Source organism: Petromyzon marinus, chromosome 9, assembly GCF_048934315.1.
Source record: "Petromyzon marinus isolate PM22_M1 ecotype Great Lakes invasive population chromosome 9, UKy_Petmar_22M1.pri1.0, whole genome shotgun sequence".
NCBI lineage: Eukaryota > Metazoa > Chordata > Hyperoartia > Petromyzontiformes > Petromyzontidae > Petromyzon > Petromyzon marinus.
The window spans coordinates 10,953,782-10,974,604 of NC_133675.1; the positions used below are offsets into that span (position 1 = coordinate 10,953,782).

A 20,823-nucleotide genomic window follows, 5' to 3' on the forward strand; every position below is an offset into this window, starting at 1 on the left:
ATGATGATCGGTGCATGTTGATAAAGACAGGGAGCATGAGAATACAGTAAAGCAATGGAATTTTCTGCACTGCCATCTGCCCACCACATAGCCCCCCCACAGCCTGTTGGGGATGGTGGTCACCCGTTTAAGAACTATCCAGGACTCAATCTGATTATTTTATGATATCTAACGTCATTGGCTGCATTGCGGGTGATTTGGTCATAGGCTATGCAGCTTTAATTCTGACTACTTCCTAAATGATATGCATACACATCGCATTGACGTACTGAATATGAAAGATTATCTCTCTTAATGACATTTTATCTGGTTAATGAAATAGGAAAGGATAGCCCCAAAGCTGTTCATCTACTGCTGAAGCCAATACTTACAATTTTGAATTTGTCTTTAATATGAAAGATTCCCAAGAACCGTTTACTCGAATAGAGTAAGCCACTTCAATTATCTCTCAGTGGGAAACTTGTTTAAAATTATAGTTGAGTCTGACTGAGCAAGAGTATTGTTTCAGTTCCACAGGATCTACTTTGAATCATGGTTACACGTCTCTTATTCAAGTGTAGTCAGGTTTACATCCCAGACGGGTCATATACATATTTTTTCCTTCAGTTATGTAAGACCTTGGGTTCCAAAGTGAATATAATTCTTTCTGTTGGAATTCGGAAAGAATCGGGCAGTGCATTCATTATCTTTGTTGATTTGTGGTACGGATTAAAGTGTATGATGTAGGAAGGATTGTAGTGCATCTCTGCTGACGACATGTGTGTTTCACCATCAGCCTTCCTGGATGTGGCCACTCTCCAGCTCTTTTTCGATCTGTACTGCTCCCTGCCTCCCACACTGTCACCACTGGTAAGCACCCTGTGGGTGGATTTTTACATCGTCCATGTTCGAATGGTCAATAAATGTATGCTTCTCAGGTGTGTGTGTGTGTGCGCGCATGTGTGTCGGAAAGTGCCAAGCAGCTGTAAATCAACCAGCGTGATCTATCACAACGTGTGAGCATTATACCTGTTTATTTAACCTGCCCTGCGAATTCCTTCTATGGATAGACAGACTTTCTTAACGTAGACGTGGTGTATATATATGTATGTAGAACTTCTTTCGTGCCGTACGTAGCCAACCTTGCTAATCAGTTGTCTGCGTGTTGAGACGGCTGTTTTCTAAATGTCTGCTTTGGTCTCCTGTTCGCACAGGTGCTGTCCTGCCTGGTGCAAGTGGCATCGGTACGGCGGTCGCTCTTCAACAACACGGAGAGGGCCAAGTTCTTGTCACATCTGGTGGACGGTGTCAAGCGAATCCTCGAGAGCCCACAGGTGAGAGGTGGTTGTGCGGCTCGGAGGTCGATAGCTGAGGTGTCAACGCTGAAGCCCAGGGTTTGAATCCAGGCCGTATCCTTTGATTAAACCGGATTTTCAAGTGGAGCACGTATATGGTCGCAGTCAGGTCTCTGGTGAAAATGTATTTCGGCATTTGACAGCAGTGAAACTTAAAAATATTGTTTTGACTGTTGTGGGACAAACATTACTGCTGGTCGAAGGATGGGATGGAAAGTGCTGTCCCCAACTGTCTGCAACAGAGGCCACTGGAAGGGATCTTGGAGGTAGCTCTGATATTCGCTTACGTGGACCGTTAACAAAAATAGTTGCACTGCTCTCCGAGAGACCTAATTGGATACTCGTCTCATGAAATTGGACAAAAAATAAATTAAAATATACTCACTGACCTAATTGCTTTTGAGTTATTTTGTCAACCTTCCATGCATTTGTACATTTAAGTTACATCCCTGAAAATGCTGTTATCTTATTCTCATATAGGTTCAGTTCACATGTAGGTTTATTTTATATATTTTTCCAACCTACTTTTATTGTTATTATTAACTTTTTTCTCTCTTTATTCCGCAGAGCCTTTCAGATCCAAACAACTACCACGAGTTTTGTCGGCTGCTGGCCAGGCTAAAGAGCAACTACCAGCTGGGCGAGCTGGTGAGAGTGGAGAGCTACCCTGATGTAATCCGCCTGATCGCGAACTTTACCGTTACAAGCCTGCAGGTACCGTACCATGCGCCGTCACGAACCCTTGACTGAAGTGTGGTGGTGCCGCATCTGAATGCCTCCATGGGTTCAAATGTTCCATGCCCGGTGGGATTTATTTTTCGTGAATTGAATTATTTCACCTGGAAAAATCCCTTGAGTTGCAACAACTCGTTTGCCCTGAAAGGTGTCCTCAAGGTGTCATTTGACGCATACGTAGCAAACACAATGATGCCGTGTATATACATGTTTTACATCCAGGTGGATGGATTGCACAGATGTTTTCATTCATGGGGGTTAATAGTAATCTGTGATTTAAGAGATATATTATAATATTTCGATGTACATGATCAATCCACTTTTGGATGAAGGCATTCCAAAGCTGCCATCACCTCTCACGATCCTGCAATATATTACCCAGTGGTTCTAAACACCACCTGCCCCTTCACCCAGCCATCCGACACCATGGCTGGTGAGGTCGTGGTTCACATGTTGTTGGTCATGGGTGGAGCGTTGGCGGGCGGAGGGGATTTGACCATAATTTGCCATGTTGCTCAGTGCGGGTTGGTGAAGGGAGCACATGTTGTCTCACCTCTCACTGAGTACCTGACTGATATTGGCACCTCTATCTAATATAGCTACTTAATTATCCAATAAACTCATGCTTCTCAACTTCAACTAGACAGTTTGTAAGATTGTCGACACAAATTTCATAAATTGCAGAATATTTACATATATAGCCCCGTGCTTGACAAAGCTTTAGGTAGTGGGTGCTGCAAGGGCGAGCTATTGCAGCAAAGAAGCAGAAGAGGGCAACATTTCTTTTCGAGTGCCAGAAGAGGGAAGCATGCTGTCTGACAAAAATTGTCATGATTTTATGGCTTGTCCTTTGCTCACGGCAGTAAAGATTGTATTCACAATCGCCGAGACACATGCACTGCTGCAATGTTGGGGGTGCTGCCGAGTGTTTTTTTTTTTACACGTGAAAATATTACAGCGTGATGTGCATTACACACACTGCAGACCCTTTTATTGGCTAAGCTGCGAGCTGACACTATTCACTTTTTGTTCTGCTGTATATAAAAAAATCTCAATTGATATTCGAGTGTCTCTAATGCCGATAATGCACTCTGCATCTTTCTATCTGTGTTATCTGCATATTTTTTTTAAATTAAAAGATGCATATCCATAGCACAGCCTTGAATGCCAATATTGCATTTTTTCATCTGCAATGATGCATTGGGCTACAATCTAATTGTAAACCGCCCTTCCGTTTTCAGGGATCGCTTAAGCACCATCGGCGCAAGGAATAACGATAATGATCATGCGCGCCGTCATATATTAAAAAAATACTTCCACTAACGGCATCGCAATATTGCTCTGGCTAATATCCATCGTCCCACTGGTGGCTTTCCCCAGCCCTGGCCGCCGCCACAGCCAGAACGCTGCTGCAGGAGACCTCGGCACGCACGTTTGCGAAAGCGCGCCCCGCCCAGGAGTCGCTAACGGCATTAGCCGGGTGCCGAGCCCTCTAATGCTTAGGGACCCTCGGCAGACGCCTGAGTGCCTGTCATGGCCCATACGGCGGTGTCGGATGCAAAAATCTGCCGGCACGAGGTCCCTCTCGCACTATTGATTTTAAAGGCACGGCCAGTTACCGAGTTACACTTGAAGTGTCTGCGCGATCGATATGTCGTTAGGAAGGGGGGATCAACTGAACCTCGGTTTAAAATGCAGTCTGTCTTCAGTGCTTTAATGGGACCTAAGGGGCTATAAGATGAATTTTTTTTGTCATGTACGGTTTGGATATGTAGTTTTAAAATGATGAAACTGAAAAAATGTAAAGCTGAAATGTTATGATTGTTTTGAATTTTTTTTTTCATTTTGAACGATTGTCTTGATTTTACACTGCCTTTTGCAGTGATATATATTTCTAAGAAGTTAATTTAAGAACGGTAAAAACCCCCTCATCTCCTTTTTTAATAGCTGTTTGACCTTGTTGTTTAAGTTATATGAAATATCACTATAAATAGCACATGAAATATGTTCCTTTAATGTGATGGAATGAATTTGAATGTGGAATTTCTATCAGCATTATCGAGCAATTTATTGTTTTGAATGATTTTTAAAATGGACTATTTAAAATGTGAATTTTTAAATGAAACCTGGCAATGCTCCGTTTATAAATGATATGATATTTCATTTTATAAAGAAAACATTGCTTTTATAGTCACTTTTAAATGTGTATGAATTACTACAATAAAGTGACATTTTATTCCCAACTGAAAAACACTCATATGCATAACTTCACACGCGTAAAACTGATTGCTCTGCATTATCACTCTCTGGTGAATGTTTGTCATTCGATCCAAACTGCCTTCCCGGTTTAAATCCCTTATTGAATTTTTTTTCAAAGACAAATTGCACATTTAGCGATTGCTCGGTGTTGTGGTTCGGGTGCTTTCCTCTCGGTAAAAGACTTGCCGCTTCTATGTATGCATGTATGTTGAACTTCGTCTGCACCTTACATAGCCAAGTGTGCTAATTGGGGAACGACAACAAACTTAACACAAAAAGCAGTTCTAAAGAAATGAGTTTTCAATCTAGATTTAAAAGTGCATTGCTCTAGTGGCCTCCTAATAGCGGAAGGAAGGCCGTTCCAGATGGCCACAGAAGCGCATCTGAAAGCGCGCGATGCGGTAACCATCCTTCGATGGTTATCCGAAGCGGCTACAAGGATGACATTGCCATGCGTGCTGTACCGGCACGAATCCACCTTGCCTCCTGCTTGATCCCACCCCCGTAGCACTGGGCGTTTGCACCAAACAGCGTGCACTACCTGCTGAGCCTGTGGCAACGGCTGGCGGCGTCGGTGCCCTATGTGAAGGCTACGGAGCCACACATGCTGGAGACGTATACGCCAGAGGTCACCAAGGCGTACATCACGTCACGCCTCGAGTCGGTGCACGTCATCCTAAGGTGCTCTTCGTCGTTCTCGCAGTGTTAGTTTTTGTTTTGGATGCTTTCTTGTCAGGTTTGTTGTAAATGTCTTATCCGGAGTCATGTATTTCGTGATAATTTTCGAGCAGTTCGCATCTCCGTGTCTCGGAGAATAACCTGTGGAAAGAGATATCGCAAAACTACTTCCGAGATGTCTTCAGATGACCTTTTTTAGCCACACAACAGGGGGAGGGGACACTGAATTACCCACATGCCCAGCTATTGAGAATTTTCATAGTATGGTAGTTAAAATAATTTTAAAATGATCTGAGCTGAAGTTTTGTCAAAATCCCAAACTTTGGGGTTCAAACCCAGAACCTCAGCAATGCTGGCCCAATGCCGTGACCGCTGAGCCACCTGGCCACTTCAACATTAACACTTGGGATAACCATTTGGCCCGGTGTGTTTAGTTTCCTCACTTTGCCTTTTGCGCAATGCTGCGCATAGTAAGTGTTTACTAACAGCACTTGTCCAACTTACTTGCCATGAAAATGTGGAATGTTAGTCATAGTTCTTGCATCCGTCCACGTGTGAATGTGTGCTACTGTGCGTGCGTGCGCGCACCAGGGATGGCCTGGAGGACCCGCTGGATGACACGGGGCTGATCATGCAGCAGCTGGAGCAGCTGAGCACTATCGGGCGCTGCGAGTACGAGAAGACCTGTGCGCTGCTGGTGCAGCTCTTCGATCAGTCAGCGCAAGCCTACCAGGAGACGCTTCGCTCCTCCCCTGGCCAGCCCATGGAAATCGCCGTTCAAGAAGGTACTTGCGGGGTATTTTTGTTTCACGCATTATCCTATTTGAGCAATTGGTTTTGCTCATAGCAGGGCCGCAGTCAATTGTAATTAAAGGAACTTTGTTAGTGGATGTTACAAGTACACTAATTACATTTCGGTGCAAATTGCACTTAAACCAAGGTCTGGCTGTTAGGCATAGTACAGAAAGATCACAGTCTAAGCCAAGCAAATGCACTTTACAGTGTGGTTTGTGGGCTTTTCACGTTTGTTTTTCGGGGGGTCAGTTATTGATATGATCCTGGATATAGGTTGTTTGTGTTTTAATGAGCAGGTGCATGAATTTGATATCTTAATGTTTAACATTTTAAAAACTGGTATTGAGCTAAGTTCTTTTGTATGTCACGGGGAGGTTGAACACATCAAAGGTTACTTTGGAGCGTAAATGGAACAATTGGCAAAAAAAGGTCCTGGAACCTAGGCCCTTTTCCCTCTGTTTTCCTTTGTTTACATTTCAAGTGAGTTTTTAACTAGATATGTAACATTTTGATTTAAAGCTTTCGTGACTGCAGGGATTCATATTCTTGCTTCTTTCGGTAAAGTCACATAGAAGGGAAACAATAAAATAATCAAAATATAAAACAATAAACTTCTCACGACGTTTCAACTGCAACACAAGCAATCATCATCAGGTGTGAAAACCACAGCAAGAAAATTTGAAAAAGTGGCGGTTATTTTAAACGTTAGCACCACGGAGAGCGATTTGACAGTTTGTTCAGATGGACGAATCCATCTATTTTGATTTAAAGCTTTCGTGACTGCAGTGATTCATATTCATGGTTCTTTCGGTAAAGTCACGTTGAAGGGAAACAATAAAATATATATTGTTGTATAGTCACGTTGAAGGGAAACAAAATAATAAAATATATATTTTAGGTCTGCCATCTACAAACTAAGTTGCCTCTGTGGTAGTAGTGGTAGTAGTTACATTGGAGAAAACAAACGGTACATATCTCGGACCGCATTCGTGAACACAAAGCAGACCTAAAACACGGTAGGACCAACACCTCGGCCGTGGCAGATCACTGTTATAATTGAGTAGGTTCACATGACATTGACTTCTCCAAGACAGGTTCTTTGCAAGCCATCTGGCTACCATGAGAGATTCGTTCATGAGGCTATCCACATATACAAACGCAGAGACAATTTCAACCGAGAAGATGGATTCTGGCTTGGCAATCATTGGAAGGATTTGATAAACCATTTCGGGTCTTAATTGATTGTTCACGCTTATGGTGGCTTTCAGACCGCATCCATTATTTTCGTCTCCCTCCTCCTCTTTTCCGAACATAGATGGATTCGTCCATCTGAACAAACTGTCAAATCGCTCTCCGTGGTGCTAACGTTAAAAATAACCGCCACTTTTTTCAAATTTTCTTGCTGTGGTTTTCACATCTGATGATGATTGCTTGTGTTGCAGTCGAAACGTCGTGAGAATTTTATTGTTTTATATTTGTATTATTTTATTGTTTCCCTTCTACGTGACTTTACCGAAAGAACCAAGAATATCATGGTAAAGGAGTTAGGGGATTTCGCTCACACTCGCAGACAATCGCCTAGTTTATCCTAGCCTAACAATTCTTGAGGTGAGGGGTGTCCTGCAAAATCTTGATAACCGACTTTTTTAAAGCAACCCCCACTTTGGTTTCACTGCTACACTTAACACGAACACACTTAACACTAACGTAACACTAACATAACACTAACAGTGTTAAGTGTGGCAGCATCTTTGCTCCCCACTTAATACTAAGTGTTAAGTTTGGCAGAATCTATGCTCCTCACATCTAGGCCTGCCACACTTAACACGTAATGATGGCTATACAATTGGCCGCACAATTAACGTAACAGTCGCCTCGCTTCATCCACTTTATCAGCCTGCCCTCAACAAAGTTCTACTTACTGGACAATGAGCTCATGTGGATTATCACGTTTTTCCAAGAAACACCCCCCTCAATTTCAACCAATATTTACATCCAAATTTTGTGCTTATGCCAAGTTGTTATATTATCAGGTTAATTTTACACTTATGCTAATGGAATGGCTGAGAAAGACCAAGCGAGATGCCAAATAGGAAAAACAAATTGATTCTTATATTGGATTATGATTCCGAGGGAGTTTAATCATTGCATGCTCAATTTCAACCCTTACATTGATAGATTTGCAATGATCACATCACTGGAATGTACCCAATTTCATAAGATTCCGGAAGCTAAGCAGAGTTGAGTCTGGATAGTGCTTTGATGGGCGACCATCATGCGTTCAACAGGTCTTGTAGGCTGCTGTAGGGTGTCGTTGAGGGGATCAGAGGGCAGTGCGGCAAAATTGCACTGTGCTACGCTCCGACATCTATGCTGCCCACATTCACCAACCCGCAATGACCCGTGTGGTGAAGTGTTGTCAGATTACTATCCATGAGTAATATTCTGCTGGACGAGGGAGATCCTCGTCCAGCAGAATATTGACAAAGGACTATACGGCCGCAGCCACATAACCCAAATGTATCCTGTAACAGCGACAGCCTCTGCCAAATCAACCTATCAATGTATGCGTACATTAATAGATCAATCTTTGGATTTTTAGCGTTTAATTTGGTGATTTGTCTGTTTCTTCGACACCTGTTGACAGGCCGCCTGACGTGGCTGGTGTACATGATTGGAGCGGTGATCGGGGGGCGGGTGTCTTTCGCCAGCACGGACGAGCATGACGCCATGGATGGAGAGCTTATTTGTCGGTACGTGCACAGCCTATGCGCCTCGCCGCCACCACATGCCGTTAGAGCAGACTCGCGAGCTTCCAAGGATCGATGATGCCACTGTAGCGAGATATTAACTACCTCGCCTGGTATACAGGCGGTTATGGGTTCGATCCCAACCTTGACGCCTGTATATTTGAAGTTTGCACGTGTCTCCCCGTGGTCGCGTAAATTTTTCTCTGGGTCCTTCGGGTTTTTCCCTCCACATTTAGAAACATGTGTTTTAGAGTATTTGGCTGCTGTAAATTTCCACGTGTTAAGTCACTTCGTTGAGCTATCATATGTGGCCAGGTCGCTTCTGAAAAAGAGCTGTATTGCTCAATATATTTTTTATTTTAATTGATACTCGATCTGATCACGCACTTTTTTCTTTTTGTCACTTTTGTTCATGCGCGATCCCTGTTCACTTTCGGCACAGTAAACTCTCGATTATCCAAGTTGGGATTAACCGTGTTTGCGAAAAAAAAGTATATGTACATGTGCGTTGGTAGTTTAAATTATCAGCTGCTCCGCATCGAGGTTTAGTGATTCGGTTCACATCTGACCGCAGATGTGTCGGAAAGTAAACCGATTTCTGTAGGAAGAAATAAAAACAGACGGCACATGGTGCTTTTATCCCTATTCTGTGTAGGAAAATAGTTTAATTTGCAAACGTTTAGCACTATCCTCGCCCAACTACCCTGGGTAATTCAGAGTTGAATGTGTTTATATCAGGCAAGCCCTATTGTCTACCCTGTTGTGACACTTTGCAGGTGATTGTTTTGGGTTGGGCGAATGGTTTAATGACGTTATATCCTTTAGGGGGTGCTGTAGGCCACATTGTTTCTGCGACTATTGGGCAACACTGCTTTAGTACTTGGGAGAGAGGTTTAGGTTTTTTTATCACTGTCAGATGGTGGAGCATTATAGAGGTTATTTAAATAAAATATTCACATTTACTAACAGAAAATTACATTTGTGCAATATATGGTGACGATTTTGTCAGCTATATATTTATTTCCTCTGTGTACTCTTACAAACGCTTGTTTTAGTAATTTAAGTAAAAAATCCAGATATTGGCGAAACCTACAAAAAAACCCTTAAATACAGTGAGCTGAATAATGTATGAATCCCTGCTAATAACAAGATGGCAGACAAGTATGAATAATGGGAATTCAAGTTTTTCAGTGTGTAGATTATGCTTTTGACAATGCAAAAAAGAATCTAATATGTGTTGGCTGCTGCAGTATTGTGCAGGTGAGCTCTGTGTTTTTGGAGTTGTGGGCTACAGTGCGGGAAAAAAAGTATTTGATCCCCTGCTGATTTTGTACGTTTGCCCACTGACAAAGAAATGATCAGTTTTAATGGTAGGTTTATTTGAACAGTGAGAGACAGAATAACAACAACAAAATCCAGAAAAACGCATGTCAAAAATGTTATGAATTGATTTGCATTTTAATGAGGGAAATAAGTATTTGACCCCTTTGCAAAACATGACTTAGTACTTGGTGGCAAAACCCTTGTTGGCAATCACAGAGGTCAGACGTTTCTTGTAGTTGGCCACCAGGTTTGCACACATGTCAGGAGGGATTTTGTCCCACTCCTCTTTGCAGATCTTCAAGTCATTAAAGTTTCGAGGCTGACGTTTGACAACTCGAACCTTCAGCTCCCTCCACAGATTTTATATGGGATTAAGGTCTGGAGACTGGCTAGGCCACTCCAGGACCTAAATGTGCTTCTTCTTGAGCCACTCCTTTGTTGCCTTGGCCGTGTGTTTTGGGTTATTGTCATGCTGGAATACCCATCCACGACCCATTTTCAATGCCCTGGCTGAGGGAAGGAGGTTCTCACCCAAGATTTGACGGTACATGGCCCCGTCCATCGTCCCTTTCATGCGGTGAAGTTGTCCTGTCCCCTTAGCAGAAAAACACCCCCAGAGCATAATGTTTCACCTTCATGTTTGACAGTGGGGATGGTGGAATGGTGTTCTTGGGGTCATAGGCAGCATTCCTCCTCCTCCAAACACGGCGAGTTGAGTTGATGCCAAAGAGCTCCATTTTGGTCTCATCTGACCACAACACTTTCACCCAGTTGTCCTCTGAATCATTCAGATGTTCATTGGCAAACTTCAGACGGGCATGTATATGTGCTTTCTTGAGCAGGGCGACCTTGGGGGTGCTGCAGGATTTCAGTGCTTCACGGCGTAGTGTGTTACCAATTGTTTTCTTGGTGACTATGGTGCCAGCTGCCTTGAGATCATTGACAAGCTACTCCGCTGTAGTTCTGGGCTGATTCCTCACCATTCTCATGATCATTGCAACTCCACGAGGTGAGATCTTGCATGGAGCCCCAGGCCGAGGGAGATTGACAGTTCTTTTGTGTTTCTTCCATTTGCGAATAATCGCACCAACTGTTGTCACCTTTGCACCAAGCTGCTTGGCAATGGTCTTGTAGCCCATTCCAGCCTTGTGTAGGTCTACAATCTTGTCCCTGACATCCTTGGAGAGCTCTTTGGTCTTGGCCATGGTGGAGAGTTTGGAATCTGATTTATTGATTGCTTCTGTGGACAGGTGTCTTTTATACAGGTAACAAGCTGAGATTAGGGGCACTCCCTTTAAGAGTGTGCTCCTAATCTCAGCTCGTTACCTGTATAAAAGGCACCTGGGAGCCAGAATTCTCTGATTGAGAGGGGGTCAAATACTTATTTCCCTGATTAATGTGCAAATTAATTTATAGCATTTTTGACATGCGTTTTTCTGGATTTTGTTGTTATTCTGTCTCTCACTGTTCAAATATACCTACCATTAAAATTATAGACTGATCATTTCTTTGTCAGTGGGCAAACATACAAAATCAGCAGGGAATCAAATACTTTTTTTCCTCACTGTACATCCCGTGTTTCATGCAGACTTTTACAGGTACAAAAGTTTTAATATTCTAGCGTTAAAATTCAAGTGGGTACTTTTCGCACAAACGGAGATTGAAATTTGACACGCTTGCTATGTAGGCAGAGACACTGGTAATTTGACCTCCGCGTAGCAGAGACTTTTTGACAGGAATTCTCTCGAAGCGTACAAACAACGAACGGCGATAAACGCAACCTCGGTAAAAGCGTGCGACAAGTGAAAACCATCGCCTTACCTGTAAATAAGCTGTCGGCAATTTAAAACAATTTTAGGACAATTTAATTTAGTAACTGAATTTTATATTACATGCAATTCCAGAATCGTATTTATCAAATTAAAATGACTTTCTGCGTATTATGAAAGTGCTTTGAGCGAGCCTTTCATTAATTCAGAGTCTTGCTGCGTTCTGCCGCGGTCTGTTTGTATGTTTTCTTTTTCGGGGTTCCCTTTGGCATATGCGGGCTTGACGACACCTTTTCATCGACTCCTCCTCCCCGTCCCGCTGAGCTCTTGCCTGATTTGTGCGTCCATCACGGCTCTTAGCAGTTTGGCGGTTCTGAAATATGCTGGAGGCTTTTAGCGGCTTCTGTTGACAGAAAGGCCATTATGGATGTGGAATGGGCTGATTTTTAAAGAACTTTCATTTTCCTTGCTGATTCTCCCTGTCAGGAGAATATCAGCCTCCTCCATCCACTGGGCAGTGTATTTTTTTTTGCAGGAGCGATCATTGTTCGTTTTCCTGGTAACAGTCACCACTTTCTCATCTTGGCTATTTTATTGCACCTCATCACTTAATAATGTTTATCAGCTCAATGTTTTGATATATGCCCTGAAGGTTTTCTACGCCAACTGTATCTCGCTTGATGAAATTTCAAAAGCGATATACTCTAGAGAATGTACTTTAAGTGTAAGTTAATGTCACCTCTTACTTTTTTAGATTTGTGGGCAAGTGCTCTGTTGGGAATTAAACTGTATTCCTGCTCGCTCACGTTGCTTTAATAAACAGACTACATTCTGCTTAGAGGGCATGCGGTGAAGTACTCAGGCAAACTGGAAGGCTCCTTTATGCCTTGTTTGTTTCATAAATAATTCCATGGTACATTGGAGCCACACAGTGCAGAGCAAAAATGGCACAGGTCAACATTTACGTGCTACGTGTAACCAAGTTAATTCCTGCTCTTTGAAGACAATATGAGTGCATAGTTTTGATGGTAGATGGTTAGTGCACTGTGCCATAAAATCAGTGACCTAATTTCGATTAGGTGGCGAGTGGTAAATGAGCCGATCCTGGGAACTCCCCCCGCCCCTCTTCACCAACTGTCACTGATTAGAGAGGTGAAGTATGGTAAAAGAAAACCCTGCATCTAGCAGGGAATTGACTAAGGACTGTAAATAATTGTATTATTATTTACATAATTCTGAAATAAATATAATCCTTTAAAATAATATTTTCATATCTTTTTTTTAAGTAGACGAATTTCAATTAATATTCTTTGGTTCTTTGGGCAAAGTCACGTAGATTGAAAAATAATAATTGGAAAACTGAATTATAAATAAAATAAAAATAATAAAAAAAACACTCATGTAGACTGTAGCCTGGTTCTTAATCGGAGTGAGTGTACTGGTAGTCTATAATGTAGACTGTAGCCTGGTTACTAAGTTTGGTGATTGTACTGGTAGTCTATAATGTAGACTGTAACCTGGTTCTTAACCTCGGTGAGTGTACTGGCAGTCTATAATGTAGACTGTAGCCTGGTTTTTAAGCTGCTGAGCATATTGGCAGTCTGTAATGTAGACTGTAGCAATGGTTATTAAACTGAGTGAGCGTATTGGCAGTCTATAATGTAGACTGTAGCCTGGTTCTTAACCTGAGTGAGCGTACAGGCAGTCTATAATGTAGACTTATTATTGGTTCTTTCAGTGATACAAATAAAAAGTTATACATGATGTTATTGTAAATTGTCATCCTAAGTGCTTAAAATTTTGACAATGAACCAAAGTTTTTTGTATCACATTTTTATTATGAAATATTTGTTGTTTATACAAGAGTTTTTGAGGTACATGTAGTTGAAAAGCAGGGCTTCTTATTTTCGCTCCTGGCCAGGATGACTGCTGCGTCGCAATGCCGAATTTGCATGCGAAATCATTTAAAAGTCAGGAGCTCTTTTGATAATTATTTTGACCTTGTGCCCTGGTGAGAGAATGTGCCCCCGTGGTTGCTGTCTGTTTGCATATCACCGACGCTGCTCTCTCCCCACAGGGTGCTGCAGCTCATGAACCTCACGGACTCACGGCTGGCACAGGCTGGCAACGAGAAACTCGAACTAGCCATCCTCAGTTGCTTCGAGCACTTCCGCAAGATTTACATTGGCGACCAGGTCCAGAAGTACTCCAAGGTACCCGCACGTTTGAAAACGAATGAACGCGTACATTAATTTGTTCATCGAATCTTTTAAAGCTGTATCCAGTACCACCCCTTGTGTGCCACATGGCGGTCCGCACTGAGGATCGAACCACTGTAATGGACGCGTCACAAACACGCATCCCCACGACGTTTAATATTCTTACAACATTCTGCTGCACAGCCAGACATGTTATATTGCAAACGTGGTGGAGCTTTTCCCCTTGGACTCGATACACAATATCCACTTGTCTTGTGTTTTTGGGTAATTTCATTTTTAGGGACCTTGAAAGACCATCTATGAATCTGTAAAAGTTTCTCAACATGAATAATATAATTTAAAAACTGTATAAATCAATGTGGGAATACAGACCAATGCCTAAAATACGTTTTTAGTTCAGTGTGTGTGTAAAAAAAAGGTATTGTGATCAAATGTCAGCATCATGCCTTGCTGTGCAAGAATTATTATTTTTTATCTTGAAAGCAGTTTATTTAACTGTATTACTAGCATCTTTAAAAATAGTTCGGACTTTTGTTCCATCGCCCTTCTACATTAAGAAATGTTATTGTGCTTGAAATTCACGGCCAAGAAATATTTGCCTTGATGTGCCCGACTTAAACGACAGCTGCTGTTACTGCGTGTCATTTGAAAACATTCCCACTGGAAGGTGTGCAATTTCATATAATTCCGCTCTTATGCTGTTCTGAATATGCTCCAATTCTTTTTCGATTTAAAGCTTTCGTGACTGCAGGGATTCGTCTTCTTGGTTCTTTCGGTAAAGTCACGTGGAAGGGAAATAATAATAAAATAATAAAACTTAAAACTTAATAATATTAATATTTCCCTTCTACGTGACTTTACCGAAGGAACCAAGAAGATGCTCAATTCTGTTTAGCCGCTTTTAGGCCGTAATTTTCAGCCCGTGGGAAGTTCAATTACCTCCGTCAAGTTTGTCGAGGTGGCGCTATATTGTGTTTTGTGGAGGTGTTATAAACACAGAGGGAGTGCTGTTGAGTAAAGAAGGAGTGCTGGCCTGCGTGGTGGCCTGAGAGAGCAAGTCTGAATTTTAACAGGCATCCATCTTCGTTACTGTCAGAGGCGTAACCTGCAGACGGTTAGTGTGTTGTGGTGACGTGCGAATGAGTCCGGGGGGAGGATTTGCCAGTTCTCTTGCCGTATTCTTTTGACTGATAAAGCCCCGGGAACATGCTCGGGCTGTTTTATAAATGCCACACGCTGACTGGCTCCCATTTTCTCGCAAGTGAAGCTCCTGGTGCCGCTGCTCTGATCACTTCACCCGTTAACCCCTTTGTTGTGCCACCAGTCAAATTACTCGGAGCTTTCATTTCGCCTTGTGACCTTGCAACACAATATTGGCCCCTCTCTGAAAAATGACAGCCATTATCGTTGGAGAATTTCATCGTTAGTGGCATCACAATTGAATAAAGTTTAATAACGGTTATATTTGTGCCGTACGTTTTCCGCGTATTTTGTTGGGCAATTTAAGAATGCAATAACGGCGTCGCTTATAATTACATGACATTTTAAATCATGCATTCTTAACAATTGCACTTTGCATGCTGGCTGAAAAATTAGACCCAAAATGTGTGAAGCGAGACCAAGGTATATGAACTTTCGGTGATGGCATATAAAAGTGTGTGAACTTTAGACAAACACAAGCACATTTGTAATGACCTACATATATGCTTGTCCAAGATAAATAATGCTTCTCCTGTAGTCCCGTGCGACTCCTTGCACATGACCTATAGCTTGCCGCACATTGCAACAGATTGCCTTTGGCCTTGTAGTCAAATTTGAGTCAAGGTTCAGCTTATGAAATGAGGTATTAACAGTGCATTATTATAGTACTTGGTATTATGATACAAACCACAAAAATGGAAAACAATGCATAAGCCATATGCAATTTGTCTTTGCCGAAAATGACAAAAAGCTTTTATTATCTTGTTTTGTATGTGCACAATACATTCTGAGTTCAGAGTTGAGGCTACAGTATTGATTTCGCTGTCAAGTGTGTCTAGACTGCAAAGAATTAATAGGCCTGGGGTTTACAAAGCCTAAAAGCCACGCTTTGCCAACTATTGACCTTTACTTGTAATAAACGGACATGGGAGATGCCATCAAGGTCCTCCTCTGTTTCTTGTAAGCGCTTTTTCTGGTAAGCATCAGCAACAGGAAGTCCATGGTGCTCAGCGTCGGTTTTTTTCTTCCCACCACCCTCTATCCCCCTCTTCTGCCTCCCGCTCTCTCATCATTAGCACTGATGCTATTTTGAGATTTTGGTTCTCCTCACTGTCATGATTGGGGAGGTGGGAGGGGGCAAGGGGGGGGGGTGGAAATTGATGGAGAGTTGTATGACGGGGCACTCACACCAGGCGGTGCAACTGCACCAGGGCCTACAGGCCAGAGGCGCCTGGCTACGAATGGGGGGGGGGGGGAATTTGGACAACCTCAGGCCCGATTCCGTTCTGTTCACCAGGACCCATCTCAACGATGCCATGCCACCAGTTTGCTAGTCCTGTTTTAACGAGTCTTCATTAATCCGGGCGCATGGCCATCGCGCGAACTTTCAGGACGATTGGGTGGAAAATATTTTTTGTTCAGACCTTTCACGTGAATACTGAAAATGTTTTGTAGCATTCTGGCCCAATGTGGAGCTTCATAAGGTGCGGTATGTTTTTGTTTTGGTGAATTGTCAGGAAATAATATATTTTCATTCATCGGAAATAATATATTTTGATTTGATGCCTATGTTACATGCTCAAGAATAAAGTATAATCGATTAATCAATGCATCATTATTAGCTGCCCAGTAAGTGGTGTAGAATGGCAGTAGGGTTTTAGCAGGCCCTTACTCTTAGAGTAAGCGATTAATGGCTCATGATATCTCTACATGGGGCTGCCAGCATTCCTTAATAGTTATAAAAAATGCAGGCGAATTAAAACGACACTGGGTGAAGCATTTTATGTCCTGCTGTGTTAGCCGGTGGGTCTTCCAAGGATGAATAAAGAAAATGTGCAGCTGTACTTAACTTCAGCACATCAATCTGGGAATGACTAAATTGCCTATATCTGCCGCCTGCCTTCTCTGCTCGCGTACTCGTATTCATGATGTCCTCTTGGCAGGTACATTAATTAAAATGAGTACCATTATAGTATCCAAACATTGACAAAGTGGAGCGCTTTCACTACAGGGAAAACCCTTAATAAATAACTTTCCATACAAAAAATGTATTTAAAAACAAAACTCTATATTTGAAGTGCACATACATTTTATGGGGGGAAAATATTTAATGGCTTAAATTATAGTCATATTCTTTGTTCTCCTTTCCTATTTTTTAAGCAGCTCTGCAGGCATGAATATGCTGACAAATTCATTTAAAGAGTAATGGCAGTGTCTGCCTAAGAGGATGCTGGCTCTTTCGCTGGAGCCAGAAATTCAGTTCAAAGGCTCAGCCAGCGGTTGGAGAGGCTGGCTTTCGTCAGGACTGCCTCAAACTTTTAGCTGCGTGTGTTTATTTTCCTTTGTAAGAAGGCTGTTGATGAATAAGTGATTAAGATTAGGACATCTTAATCACTGTTGCCCATTCACGGAGATCCCATCACAATAGTTAAGGCTTACCAGAAAGTGTGCTGGCACAACGCTGCATTGCACTTACTCAGAGGGTAATGGCGAGTGCAATGCTTTGGGATGTTTTGCTGAGTGTTGGTCATGCAGTTTCCACGACCAACACTGCGCTGCCACCCGGCATAATCCGAGTTTGCTCCCGGGCTCTCCAATGCCTAAATTCGCTGTAATTTCAGCCACATTGCTGTTATTTAGCCCCTGGGAAGGCAAACAAATTAACTGCAGTGTTTATCTGTGCAAAGAAGCAAGTATCCTTCAGTTGCGTCCATCCCTGCGGCCCATGTGGACATGTATTCTCCTCTGAGAATGTTTCAGATTAAATATTCTGCACCATAGTTGTTTTGAGGGAGCGGGCGTGGGTGGGAGAAGGGTGTGATGCATCGAACGGTCCAAGCGTCCACCCCCGCCTCCTTGCGGGATCCTATCGGGGCATGGATTCCTAAGTTGGCCCTTGCGGGATCCTATTGGTGCATGGATTCCTCGGTCGGCCACCAGCCTTGGCAGGCAGGGTAACTAATTGACAATTAAATGGGGATTTAAATGTCGCTGAAAAGGAAGCGTGCGTTTCTCGAAAAGAAACCGTGACGGCACTTGGACGCCCTGGCGCTGCCGCATGGCACCAGCCGTAATAAACCTTACCGTCGTTACATATAATCATTCCACGTGTGCTGGAGGTTTTTGAAAAATTATTACCCTTCCCGTAATTTCCCTTACATATTGAAGTTCTTAGCGAATTTCTTTTGTGTGTGTGCGTCTGGAACCATTAATATTGCATAGTAGGCGACATTTGAAAGGAAATTGTAGATAAGGAATTATGTGTGACCGTTTTGTGTTTTTTTGGGGAAATGGAAGAGGAACAACTGAATACTTGCCACCACTCGCATCCTGAAAGATGATGTTTCCCCCCCACCCGGCAGTCCGAGGTGTTTGAAAGCATTTTAACTTCACGGCCCTCTTCACCCACGCGAGCGCATCCTTTCCCCCCAAAATGTACGCAATTCCCCGTCCCTGTCCACGCTTTATCTTCATTTGCCAGAACCCTGACGGTGTAGATTTATCTTGTGTGTTGGGGAAATTAAACTTTATTATAGCCAACGAAGAAAACAAGGAAAAGGGCAGGGGGGACCGCGCATCTCGAAGGCTTTGCCGCAATTTGGAATTCTATCAAGGCGAGCACTATTTCTTAATATCTGTCCGAAGCTTGCCCTGATTGTGTTTCATAAATCATAATAAATTTTGGGCAGCGGTCGGAGTACGGGCATAATGAGGAATTGATGGTTGGTGCGCTGCGGGGCCGGGGAGCTCCGACCGGCTGTTGTAATAACGCCAGGTTTGCCTTCGGGGTGCGATCTGTCAAGTGGGACTGTTAGTTATTAGGTGCTAGAGAAGGGGGGGGGGATGTCTTCTCTTTAAATAACAATAAACCCCGAGCAGTTCTATTGGGAATAGCAGGGCCTTCTCCCGCCGCCCCAGCCGAGTCGCGTCTAAATTCGATTTAGGAAAGAAGGAATTGACTTGTTCTTTTTCCGCAGTAATAAAGTGGGAGTTTGTGATGAGGGGGAACTAAATTAAGGGTTATGTTTGACAAGGGAGCAGTTCTGATGTTACGTTGTTAAAAGAATAAATACGGGGAGGCTAACGGGGTGCCCTGGTGAAAAACCGTTGCTCCTTTCTCCGAGTAATTACGTTGGTAGGACTTTGGTGTCGCCTTAAAGTTTAAGGTAATGACACCCAAAGTTGTTAAATATTAAAATAACAAAAGTACATCGACTAGATGCGCACGTAAATGATAAAGTGTATATATACTGTGCAGAAAATGTCGGGTACAAATATGGCCATTTTGAATGGTAAAGCCGTAGTCGTGTCACCTTAAATTAATAGCTGTTTATGCATTAGTATATATCATTATGACGTCTGCTGGAAAACACATAGGTCGGTTATTCCAGAAAAAATAGACCTCTTGCTCCGGATTAAGAAGCTGAAATTTAAGTTCGTAGGCAGATGTTGGGTCAATACTCAAGGTTAAAGGGCAAAGGGAATTTGCTATTGATTTATAAAGGGAACAGCTCGCTCAAAGTGAGTGCATTCTAATTGTCTTCACGTGTCGCTCTCAGTCAGCCCAATTACACTGTTAAGCTACATTCAAAAATGTTTCTGGCTAATGCTGTGTAAAGAACGCAGCTCGGCCTGTCGCTGCGCGGCGCTTGTTGAATCGTTCTGCACCTTGCGCTGGAAGTGCACTACGGACGGCCCCGTTCTTTGTGTCCGTGCTTGGGAAGTGCGTCGGTTCGGGAGGCCGCCACCCCTCCGCCTCTCCCCCCCCCCCCTCTCCGTTCCCCTTTCTCACCTTGTGCGCGGCGAGAGCGCGGCTGAGCTGCGAGTTTAATAACGGCGCTGTCACGGAGCGAAACATCACGTAATTCCGGCGACTGTCGCCGTAATTATATGCACGTCACTCAGTTGCCAGCATTGAGCGACAGCGCAAGTTTAAGCGCCTCCTAAAATAATATCCCCCTTATCAGCATGACTGTTTTATTTAATATTTATACTGCACGTGTCTTTATGCGACTATTTTGATTTATGACCCTATGCACAGAGGAATACAAGGAATGCACATAATGGACAGGGCTTCCTTACTTTTGGTGTTGTATGGAGCCCCTGATGTCGGGCAGTAAAATAGATATGCGTGTGCCTTCAGTAATCTAAAAGTTACGCCTCGATGCCTGCAAGAAGCTATTTCATTTTGGTGTGCCCTGCTTTCGTTAAGTTCTGAAACTGATGAATGATAATTAACGGTTGAAATGGGTGTATATATATACCTCAAAGGCACGACAACTGTTTTAGTTGCCATGCTTGTCAAATATTAATTGCTTGTGCGATTGTGCTGCTGAGCTTGTAATGGTGAGGCTGCTTGATGTCGTGTGATTGGCGGGCTGGGCCATGCGAGTATATCCTGGCAAAAATGCACATTACTCCTCGATGCTGTACACAATTGAATTCCAGTGACAACTGAAATGTAGGAAAGTGTTCTTAATTTTCTGCACATTGGTAAATGCGACATGAATAAGATTCCCGGTATATGTGTGTGGACTGGCACATATTTCTCATGTGAAAATTATCCTGATGTAATGATAATGTGATGGGACACTTTTCACAACTCGTATTGCCCTTGTATTAACACCTGACCACCCTTCTTCCGTATTATAAAAATCAATGGTCTTAAGTGTTTGTGTGTCTCTTCTCTTTGAAAACAAAACGCTGGCACACAGCCCGTATACACAGCTGGCACGATTAAGACAATCAACCACTGCCAGTT

General features: G+C 42.9%; 1 protein-coding gene across 3 annotated transcripts in view; it reads left to right on the forward strand.

The window, feature by feature from the left end:
* The window catches only part of XPO7 (exportin 7), an 83,839-nt gene that overhangs the window by 13,627 nt on the left and 49,389 nt on the right, over positions 1-20,823 (forward strand). For all 3 annotated transcript variants that reach the window (XM_032950507.2, XM_032950509.2, XM_032950508.2), the window contains exons 8-14: positions 776-849; positions 1,194-1,313; positions 1,902-2,048; positions 4,837-5,009; positions 5,598-5,791; positions 8,449-8,554; positions 13,721-13,856. In XM_032950507.2, the coding sequence (XP_032806398.1) occupies positions 776-849; positions 1,194-1,313; positions 1,902-2,048; positions 4,837-5,009; positions 5,598-5,791; positions 8,449-8,554; positions 13,721-13,856 (950 nt within the window). The remainder of the gene's footprint in view (positions 1-775; positions 850-1,193; positions 1,314-1,901; positions 2,049-4,836; positions 5,010-5,597; positions 5,792-8,448; positions 8,555-13,720; positions 13,857-20,823) is intronic.